The 12,077-nt window shown below is 32.8% G+C and overlaps 2 protein-coding genes across 5 annotated transcripts in view; one reads left to right on the top strand and one right to left on the bottom strand.

Moving 5' to 3' along the window:
- LOC150077296 (uncharacterized) overlaps nt 1-12,077 on the bottom strand; it is a 702,167-nt gene that overhangs the window by 9,281 nt on the left and 680,809 nt on the right. For all 4 annotated transcript variants that reach the window (XM_090386557.1, XM_090386560.1, XM_090386559.1 and 1 more), the window contains exon 23: nt 2,111-2,203. In XM_090386557.1, coding sequence (XP_090242683.1) covers nt 2,111-2,203 — 93 coding nt within the window. The remainder of the gene's footprint in view (nt 1-2,110; nt 2,204-12,077) is intronic.
- Nucleotides 1-12,077, top strand: part of LOC150077297 (COX assembly mitochondrial protein 2 homolog) — a 102,040-nt gene that overhangs the window by 54,958 nt on the left and 35,005 nt on the right. The gene's annotated exons all lie outside the window — the stretch shown is intronic.

The raw sequence follows: 12,077 nt of genomic DNA, 5'->3' as shown, positions 1-12,077 counted from the left end.
TATTTAAGTATTAGCAGTGACAAATTGAAGCAAGGAAGTAAGCATGTACACTATCAGCCAAGAACAACCCCCTACCAACTTCATTTGTCCATCCCTTCTAATAATTTGTGTAATCTTTCTTTAAATTTATTCAATGTACCCACTTTCACAACAGCAGATGGAAGTTTATTCCAAAAATCACTCTCTGGCTGAAAGCTAAAATTTGTGCAAAAATTAGCTTTCACTACCAAATTTTTATCCTCGTGTATCATCGATTTAAAAATAAGATGCCATCAGCATTTAGTTTTACTCAACTCATTTAAAGTTAAATGCTTTAAACAGGTCCCCTCCAGATGCTGCAATTGATAGAACTCAAGTCTTTGTAAGAATACCTTTTGGTGCCTTCTGACTAATCTTCTCTGTGCCTATTTCAACAGATTCATATAATTCCTAAAATGGGGCTTACAAACCTGCTGAAGTTGTGGCCTAACCATCACCATATCTAATGGGATAATGACCTTGTCTGAGACCAAATTTGTGTATATCACCAACAGAACTCCATGACTGTACATTTACCTCTATGTCTGCTTCCTTTTTCCATTATCTTGAGTATGTTATCACCTAATTGGTATGTTTAACATCAACTGCTACTATTCAGCCTATCTGCCTCATTATCCAGGTCTTCTATGAAGCAACGTACTCTGATTACTGTCATTGATCATCCTGCTAACCTTTGTATTATCAACAAACTTGATGTGCCTTCATCAGTATAATTAATAAATATTGAAAACATTAAAGGGACCCAGCACAGAGGGTATTCCACTAATAACATTTGATTAAAAATTTGCTCTCCATCCGCCCACCTCTAAATCATCCCTTTATCCATAGCTGTAATTTATCCCCAATGCTCCAATTTGTAGAGCAGTTATATTCATGTGGAAGAGTATCGAATTTTATTTCATTATTTAATTTTTTCTTTTATTTTTAATGAGATTTCTGAGGTTCTCACCATTTTAATGGTGTGAATCTCAGAAATATACTTTTGAATATTACTAAAAGTAAAATTGTATTTATAAGATGTTGACTTATATTTATTATTTTATATTATTGTGTAATTTGTTTAAGCTGATTATGCAACTGTAAATTAGTATTTTAAATTTTATTACCATCCAATTTGCATCCAATTATTCTGTAAGATGTGTCATTGATAAATACAATATATTAACAATTATGTGTAATTAAAATATTATTATGAGAAGTTTGGATTCAGTAGTTGATTAGATGCCTGATCTCCAGTGCATCTTAAAACATTTTTCTGCAACTGACCAAAGCAGAAACAACAAAGCTATAAACTATCAGGTCTAGATGTATTTAAATTACTTTTCAACTATTGCTGTCTATCTAGGGGCCTTTTCTCCTATTTCAATTGAATATTATATAAAAGGAGCACTTACAATTGGGGCAATGGAAAACTCTGAGGGAGTCTTGATCCTGAGTTCTTTGGCAAATCATAATCTCAAAAAAAAAAAAAAAAAACCTTTGAAGAAATCTAGAACCTTGGAACCTGGAGATCTTTACAAAACCATTTCTTAATACTCGATAGTATTAAGTACTGATATCAATAGTTGATAATAATTAATTTAGCACCAATCAAATAAAATGTGATACCTGGAACCAGAGCACCTTGCCAAATATATAATGCTGTGACCATATTATAAGAAAGAGTTTGGTGGTCCTTTGATGTTTACAGTGTAACAGCATGATTACAAGTAAATGGTTACTTTAGTATTAATTCAATTAAATATTATCATTATTAATTTTTTTAACAACTTTAGGGATTAAGGTTACATTAAAGGCTAAAAAGTAAAATTAAGATTAAAAATTATGGTAATTAAAAACCAAAATTAATAATAATAAGTCAAGAAAATTAATTGTACGTAATTCAGCTTATTTTTAATTTTACGGTCACCAAAGAAGTGGAGGAGAAAGCATCCATGAAACATGATTTTTAGACGCTCAATAATAGATCCTAAATGCTACACAGGTGAAGTGCTTTCATTTCAAGTAATTTGACAAATTACATTATTTAAAACTGCTTTCTTCAATATATATTCATAAAAAGTATACTTACAGTATCAACAAAAATACCACGAGCCAAAATTCTGAATCTATAGGAACTTCTCAAATATAAACCAATTGGTAGTCTCCAGCTTGGGTTCATTTCCTACAAATAAATGATACCATTAATTTACCTTTTGATTTTAAGATTAAGTTTTTCCATAAACTGAATAAATACCACTATATATATATGAGAACTGAACAAAGTAGTCAGCTAGTTTATTCAATAACAGTTTGTGTGTGTAAGTGTTTGCATGCATGCAGATATTGTATCTACATGCAAGCTGCTTAGCTAATAAAATTATTAATTTTAGTATCACCTCAACAGACATGAGGGTGTCTTAAAAAGTACTTTTCTGTTCATCAAACTGATTGTCTATGAGTTGCAATCTCACAGCTGCATGAGCTCTATTAAAAAGTACTTTTCTGTTCATCAAACTGATTGTCTATGAGTTGCAATCTCACAGCTGCATGAGCTCTATTAAAAATTTCTATTTCTCTGTTAAATTTGATGAGTAGTCAATATTTATCAAGAAAACAATTCCAGAATTGCATGTTAGAAAAAATTGCCTGTATTTTCTTATGTTTTAATTAATTTATGCTTACACTAAAAATCCTGATATCTGGTATTAGGATTATGCTAATTTTTTTTTTTTTTTTTAATGAAATCCCCAAACATGAAAGGTATCAAAACCTATAGTACTTGGTACTGTGCATGGGTTGAAGGAGAAGTATGGGGGGAGGGGGGCAGAAACTTTGCTCTAGAGACTAAACATGGGTTTCACCACTTCAAGTCTCCAATAAACAATGTGATGGTATTGCACCGGTTGATGAGAGTCATCTACCACCTATTAATACCAGAAACTTAATCCTATTGAATTAGGATTGTTTCTGATTTAGCAAAAAGAAGAAGAAGAAAAAAAAAAAAAAAAAACTAAAAATTAGGAGACAATGAAAATTAGTATGAAGAACACCGATTTTGAATATATATATGATGTGCAAATTTCACCAAAATGCTTGCAGAATGGTGTAATTTTTGTACTCACAACCATCATATACACAATCGTACAAACAGATGAATGATATCCATAGAAGTTAGTAAGAAGTTGGAACAGCAATGTGTAAATCAAATTTTTGGTGAAAATAAGGCTCAAAACCTGCTAATATTTACTGAAGACTTTAGTTCAGGAATGATTTCCTGTTGAAAATACAAGTTTATGATGGGTGTACTTTAAAGTACAGTCATTAGGCAGCAATCTGTCCCATGTTGCACAGCTGCAAACAACAGTCCTATGATGTGAACATTGAAAATAGAAGCTTGCTCTGGACAGTGCTGCATTTCTGTGCATGAAATATCATGAGAAGTGAATATCGTTGGCATTAGTATAGAGCTAGATGTTCATTTACTAGCAGCTTCACTTTCAGTGCAAAATGGGTTACAAAGATTTTGACTTTCAATCAGAAAGCATGGAGGTATGAAGGTTCCTCTAAGCCAGTGGTTCCCAAACTACTGAGATCTACGGGCTCCTTCAAAAATGAAAAAAAGTACACGGAACCCTTTAATATATATATATCCCTACAGATAGATACCATTAAATAAAATTGACTAATATATATAATATTGATAAAAATAATAAGATTTAATGACATTAAGGAATGTCTAAGCAAGGAAGAAAAAGTATTAAATTATTAAACTGAGTTATGGATCTGGGGCACTACTAGTAATAACAGAAATACCCAGCAACCATAACAAAATATAAACAAATGTATTTTATCAGTGTATTGGGTAGGGGTGCTGACCTGTCAAGTGTAATTACAATGGAAAAAATTGAGAATGCCTGCAAGGTAAAAGCAGATTACTTGAAATTAAATGAAATTAAGATTAACATAAAAATAACAATGATAACAAAAATGGTAACTAATGCAGTGCAGTGGGTCCTAAGACTACAAAAAATAAAAAATATTAATAATAAAAATAATAATAACTTGTAGTTATTATTATTTTTGTGTTAATCTTAATTTCATTTAATTTCAGGTAGATTGCTTTTACCTTGCAGGCATTCTCAATTTTTTTCCATTGTAAATACATTTGACATGTCAGCACCCCTACCCAATACACTGATAAAATACATTTGTCCATATATATATATTAAACTGAATACCAAGGGAATTCAGCATTAGGGGTGAAAAAATATACCTATATGGCAATAGTGCCCAAGTATTTAGGTAACCTATGTTGGACTTCATTGTTGTACCCTATAAATAAAAACATAAATTATAATAAAATTAAAATGATGTAGCAAATTATTGATTAATGGATACATTGAATGGAATGTTAACTAGAGCTAGCTCCACTCAATACATCCTATCAATAATTGGCTGAGGTTATCTGTTTATATTTGCCATTTTGTCTGGGTTCAAATGTACTAAGAATATAATATCAATTACTTTAATATAATAATGCAATATATGTTAAGCAGCAAACTGGCAGAATAACTGCTAGCCTGACAGATATCAGTGAAAAAAAATATAATAATAATAATAAAAATAATGAAAATGAGTACTAACTGTTAATTTTTATTAGTGCAATTTATTTATGTAGTGAAAAAGAAAGGCTTATGCCAAAATTAAGTTGCATAGGATGAGTAATAAGGATAGCAATAGACCTCGAATTGCTCTAATAGATTTTGAGGTATAAAAATTTAGAGTTAGCAAGCTGAAAGCAAAAGCATATAAACAGCATATCATATAGATACTTCGGATTTACTGGCAGTGTAACTGCCAGACCTTTTAGTAAGGATCCTGGTATTATAGTATGTAGGTGTAGTGATATTTGAAGTAAATTAGAAGAAATTTTAGAATAGAAAAATATCTGATGTAATAAAGTTTTTTGAATAAGATAAACATAATAGTAACGAATAGTAACTATACGTGTCTCTATTTGTTCTCGCAATAAAAAAATAATATTGAACATTAGTTTTGGAAATAATAAGAATAAAAATAAGAATAATAAATCAGCCTTTACTAAAATAATAGATCAGTTAAACTACCTACAATGTTAGAAAAAGGCAGAAAATAGTAAAAATTGAAAATCAAAATAAATAAATAACTGACCATAGCATATAATATTAGAAATTGTGAAAATATAAGAAAATGCAGCAAGATAAGAAAAGAAAAGATAGTAGCGCCTCTTATTGTTGATTACTTTAAGACCAATTAAATAAATAATTGATTCAATGGAAGATAATGATAGAAAATTGTTGGAATTGATATAAATTGATCAATTGTTACTATATACTAGAAATCAATTTTTACTATTTTCCGTCTTTTTATAACATCGTAGGTAGTTTAATTAATTATTTAATTTTTCCACATTTTCAGTTATTACATTAATTAAATACTTAATTGGTCATATAATAACCAAGGGGCTTAGAGGGGAACAGGTATCCTGTGTGTTATCAGACACTCAGCCTAAAACACTGATGGATCCAATATCTCTCTATTACAGAAGATGTAGGAGAAGTCCGGTTGGCTTGCCTCCCTAAAATCCACTCATGCACACCTTCTCGATGATAAGCCCTGTTACGTCACTTAGGTGGCAACGAACGTGTAGAGTGGTTCTCTTCAAGACGCCTGGTCAGCGTGAAGAGGAAAAGAACAAACCCTCCAGCATATGACAGCACGACAGAACAAATGGCCCTCAGTGGAAGCAGAGGGTGCTAAGAATCTCTGTGTACGACCAGGCTGCCATGCATGGAAACTGAACTTGGCCTGTTATAACGTAAGATCCCTCATCAATAAAGACAGGATATTAAAGCTGGAAAGGGAATTAGAAAATGTGAATTGGAATATCATTGGATAGGCTGAAACAAGAAGAAGAAATGAATCACTTATAAGTTTATCAAGTGGAAATCTGCTGTACACCAATGGAAATAGTGAAAGGAGTGAAGGTGGAGTTGGGTTTCTGGTCCATAAAGATTTTAAAAACAACATTTTGGAATTCAAAAGTGCATTACCAAGGGTGTCAAGACTAATATTCAAGATTTCTAAGAGGTACAAGCTAAAGGTTATAATGATTTATGCACCAACATCGAGCCATGATGATGAAGAGGTTGAAGAAATGTACTGAAATTGAGTCTTCTAGATGAGCAGAAAACCCACTACCCTATTATTAAGGGGGACTTCAATGCTAAGGTTGGAAAAAGACAAAACAACGCAGAAGGGGGAACTATAGGAAATTTTGGAATTGTTGAAAGAAATGAAAGAGGTGAAAGACTTGTGGAATTTGCAGAATCTCAAGGACTGTCAGTAATGAACACTTTTTTCAAGAAAAGGGTGAACAGAAAGTGGACATGGAAGAGTCCAAATGGATTAACAACTAATGAAATCGACTTCATCCTCACTAACAGAAGATATATTGTGAATGATGTTACCGTCCTGAATAAGGTAAATGTTGGAAGTGATCACAGAATGGTAAGATGTACTCTTGATATAGATTTGGAAAGGAAAGGAAAAAACTGACTCGAGTAAATAATACAAAGGTCTTTGAGATAACAGAAGAGGAGAAAAAGCAGTATACTGGAACTTAAGAACAAGTTTGAGCTTCTGCAGACTGCTCAGGACCAAGATATCGACGAGGAATATTACAACTTTCTGAAAGTGATAAAGCCCAAGAAACCTACAGGGAAAAAGAAATCCAAAGAAGAAAAAATTAGTCAAGAAACACTTGTCATGATGAACCGAAGACAACAAATGAAGAGCAAGAAAAACAGTGACAGGGAGAAAATTGAGTATACTGAGTTATGCAAAGCCATTAGAGACTTAGAGAGGACATAAGAAGATTTAACACAAGAAAAGTAGAACAAGCATTAAGGGAAAACAAAGGATTTAAATCAGCAGCCATGAGCAGTAATACAGAAAGACAAATGATACTGAAACTGAAGAATAGCGATGGTGTACTTATAAACAGCAGAGAAGGCATAATTCAAATAGCAGAAGACTACTATAGAGAATTATACAAGGAGCGAGGGAATGATACCAGCAGTGGGGAAGCTGGATTGCAAAGTAGCAACACATACGACATACCCGATATTCTTCCTGATGAGGTAGAACATGCATTGAAGAAAATGAAGAATCAGAAAGCCCTGGGGGAAAGATGAAGTTACTGTAGAGTTGTTAAAATTGGGAGGAAGAGACATAACACAAAAACTGGCAAAGCTCTTCACAAAGTGCATTAGAAAAGGTGTGACGCCTAAGCAGTGGAATAATGCAATCATAGTTTTGCTGCATAAGAAAGGAGATAAATCAGAAATTGTAAATTATAGACCAATTAGCTTGTTATCCCATATCTACAAGTTGTTCACAAGGGTCATTACTAACAGATTAGAAAGAATACTTGATGAGAATCAACCGAAAGAGCAAGCTGGCTTTAGAACAGGATTCTCAACTATGGATCACCTTCACGTAATATCACAGCTAATGGAGAAGGCAAATGAATATAAAACACCATTATGCCTGGCATTTGTGGATTATGAAAAGGCATTTGACTCCATACAGCATAAGGCAATGTTTCGGGCACTGGAAAGACAAGGCATAGATACTCCATATATTATGATTTTGAAGAAAATATATGAGAGTGCTACATCCTTTATTAGACTAGACAAAGACAGTAGCAAATTTAAAATCGAGAAAGGAGTTCAACAAGGAGACACAATATCTCCGAAGCTGTTTACTGCTGCCCTTGATGAAGCTTTCAGAAGATTAGACTGGTCGCAGAAAGGAGTCAATGTGAACAGAGAGTACCTAAACCATTTACGATTTGCAGATGACATTGTGGTCATAAGCCACGATCCCAAAGAATTAGAGGAAAATCTTAATCAGTTATGCACAGTTAGTAAGGATTTTGGACTAAAGATGAATATGGCTAAAACAAAAGTAATGATGAACAAGTATGCCACGGAAAGGGAAATAATGATTGAAGGAGCAGTAATTGAAAAGGTGGAGTCATATACTTATCTGGGACAAGTTATTAGCTGGAAGTCAAGAGAAGAATAAATTTTGGATGGATAGCATTCAGGAAATATAGTCACGTACTGAAGAGCAATATCCCAGTTTGTCTGAAACGTAAAATAATGAATCAATGTATACTCCCCACCATGACTTATGGAAGTGAAACTTGGGCACTCACCAAAAGAATGGAAGAGAAGCTAAGAACTACACAGCGAAGAATGGAAAGAATTATATTGGGAATCAGACTGTTAGATAAGAAGAGAAACACATGGATTAGGCAGCAAACTCAAGTAAAGGACATTCTTATCAAAACTAAAGAACTAAAATGGTCTTGGGCAGGACACATAGCTCGAAGACATGATGACAGATGGACTAAGAAAATAACAGAATGGTACCCGAGAGGAGCTAGAAGAAAACCTGGAAGACAAAGGCGGAGATGGATAGATGAAATTCATGAGTTTTTGAGTAATAAATGGATGGCTAGTGCTCAAAACAGAAGGAACTGGAAAGTTGCTGGAGAGGCCTTCATCCTGCAGTGGATTGAAAATGGCTAATGATGATGATGATGATTTTTGTAAAAGCCTATTTATTCTTATTACTTCCAAAAAACTAATGTTCAATGTTATGTTTTTATATTATTTTTATCTTATTTAAAAAACTTCTATTATATCAGGTATTTTTATATTCTAAAATTTCTTTTAATTTACTTCAAATTTCACTACATACTATAATACCAGGATCCTTACTAAAAGGTCGGTGCTGTTTCTATGCTTTTGCTTTCAGCTTGCTAACTCTAAATTTTTATACCTCAAAATCTATTAGAGCAATTCGAGGGAAATTGAATTCTACTGCTATCTTTATTCCTCCTCGCCTTAATTTTGGCATAAGCCTTTCTTTTTCACTACATAAATAAATAAATTGCTCTAATAAAAATTAATAGTTAGTACTTACTTCCATTATTTTTGATTCATTCCGTTATTTTTTTTCACTGATATATGTCGGGGTAGCGGTTATTCTGCCAGTTTGCTGCTAAATTTATATAAGAATATATTTATATTATATTCTTAGTATATTTGAACCTAGACAAACTGGCAAACACAAACAGAAAGCCTCAGCAAATTATTGATAGGATGTATTGAGTGGAGCTAGCCCTAGTTAACGTTCCATACAATGTATCCATTAATCAATAATTTGCTACATCATCATTTTAATTTTATTATAATTTATGTGTTTATTTAGAGGGTACAACAATGAAGTCCAACATAGGTTACCTAAATACTTGGCACTATGGCCTTATAGGTATATTTTTTCACCCCTAATACTTATATTCCAAAATTCTTATTAAATTTCATCACTTGTATAATTTTCCCTTGGTATTCAGTTTTGTAAATAATGTAATATATGTTTTACAGACTGATATAATGTTCAATCATTATTTGATGGCATTAAGCTGTTCTGATACTTTTTCTATTTTGAAAATTCCATATTTTTCTACATAAAATCACATGATGATATGATTTTACACACACACACACACACACACACACACACAGCTGGACCTCTATATAATGAAATAGAAGATTCCGTTGAAAAAAATTTGGTATATAGAAATTTCTTTATAAATAAAGAAATATGATCTTTTCAAAAATGAAAAATACTGTAAATTCAGAAATACAGGAACTCCCTGACTTACGTAATACTTGACTTACAGTAATTCAACTTTATGTAAGTTTTTGCCGGCCGGTTCAAACTTAAAAAAATCGTGGAAATGTATTTTGCATCCTGTAGGAAAAAATGGAGGAAGCGTGAAAATATCGTAATATGAACCCAATAACACATTTTTTATTTATTTATTATTACTGTTTTTTTTTTTTTTTTTGTAATTTATTCCAAGTCCTTGGAAGTTGAAAATTTTGCTATATTACTAAGCTACTTTCTCTCTAAAAGGTCATATTTATAATGGAAATTGCACTACACTTTCATCTTATGAAAGTGTAGTGCAATTGCTATTTTATGTTCCCATTATAAGAATCAATTTTGAATGCCCTTTTGATATTTTTCTGAAGCACGTTTCTGGATGTCACTACCAAAAAAACAATAAAAACAATTTGCATGTTCTCGTTTATTGGGCTTTTCTGTTAGTGCATCTAATTAAACTGGAAAAAATTATTGATGAAGGTGGCTATTCAACGCAGAATTTTTAACCTTGATGCGACTGTTCTGTATTGGAAAAAAATGCCGGATCAAATATACAGCAGGCCCCCGTTATAACGCGGTTCGCTTTACGCTGATTCGCTATAATGCTGTTCTTACATTATAACCCGTATCTGATTATAACGCTGTCAAAACTCACTGTAACGCTATTTTACTAGCATACAGATTGAATTTTTGGCAAATCCGTCTTCAGTCCAGTCTGTTTTGAGCCTTTTTTTTTTTTTTTTTTTTGGCAAAAGGAGAAAATAGCCACCATGAAATTAACTACAGTAATTATTTTTTATAATTTCTACTCTATGTACAAAATTGAAACTTTCAATATGCCCTTATTTTCTTGGTGTGGATAGTTTCAAGGGAGAAATTCTTTTTTAGTACTGTACTCAAGTTGAAAAAATTTACCATCCAGTGTCATATGTTGTTACGAAGTCTGCATTTTCTGTTCTGACCTGTAATAGAAAGATACTAAAAATAGATTTACCCCCATCTCTTCTTTTGTTTTACTGTGGGAACTATAACTTGCGAAATGTTTTTCACACAATCAATCCCATCAGTGCTAAATGCGGTGCTGTTTCTTGTACAGTATTCTCTTGTCTTCTGAACTCCTCTGACCTTGTGGTTACCCGAAGTACATAAAATTTGTTTGTTTTACTGTTTTGGAAATTCCATAAACATTCTCCATGAGTCACACCATAATTGATTTACAGTACTTTTCCTGCAATAAACAACCATTTGATTTTACTGCACGGTAAAATCGGACTTTTCAGATAAATAAAACATTTGTCACCGTCTTCAGCTCACTTGCCAGAGGAATTCTAGATATCATTCAGTGCATACAGTGTTAGACATACAGACAGTTAACTGTACTCGAACATCGTATCACAATCAGTGCAACGCAGTTACATTTGCAGAGAGTTATGGCGGATAAGAATGAAAAATAAATTAGACGTTTTGAAGAGAATTGATTCCGGTCAAAGACAAGTGGATGTGTGCAATAATTTAGGACTGGCAGGTTCAACTGTAAGAACAATCATAAAAAATAAAGAATCAATTTTAGCAGCTGGAAAAACAGCTGTTCCCCTGCAGGCAACTAAATTGACCAGGGCTAGGCCGGCTATTATGATTGAAATGGAGAAACTTCTACATAATTTTATTGAAGACAACATTCAACGTAGAATTCCTTTAAGTTCAATTATTATTAAAGAAAAAGCGAAGAGCCTATATGAAGATTTAAAGGAATCTCACCCCGAAAAAAATGTGGAACCATTTAACGCTAGTAAGGGCTGGTTTGATAGATTTAGAAAGCGCTATAACCTGCACAACGTAGCAATACAGGGAGAAGCTGCAAGTGCAGATCAACAAGGAGCCGAAACTTTCAAAAAAGAATTTGTTAAAATTATTGAAGAGGGATGTTATACTGCTCAACAAGTTTTTAACATAGATGAAACAGGTCTTTTTTGGAAACGAATGCCTAAAAGAAGTTTCATATCGAAAGAAGAAAAAAACATGCCAGGCTTCAAAGCGGCGAAGGATCGGTTAACTTTGTTGTTGGGTGGTAACGCTGCGGGGGATTTTAAATTAAAACCCCTTTTAGTTTACCATTCTGAAAATCCAAGGGCTCTTAAAGGTTTAGCTAAATCAAACCTACCTGTAATCTGGAAGGCTAATAAAAAAGCTTGGGTAACCAGGCCGCTTTTCATTGATTGGTATGCTGAGTTCTTCTGTCCTGCAGTGGAAAAATATTGTGCAAAAAATAACAT

This window comes from Mastigoproctus giganteus, chromosome 12 (assembly GCF_048544385.1).
Source record: "Mastigoproctus giganteus isolate SK-2022 chromosome 12, ASM4854438v1, whole genome shotgun sequence".
In the NCBI taxonomy this organism is placed as follows: Eukaryota; Metazoa; Arthropoda; class Arachnida; order Uropygi; family Thelyphonidae; genus Mastigoproctus; species Mastigoproctus giganteus.
This window is presented reverse-complemented; position numbering and strand designations above follow the sequence as displayed.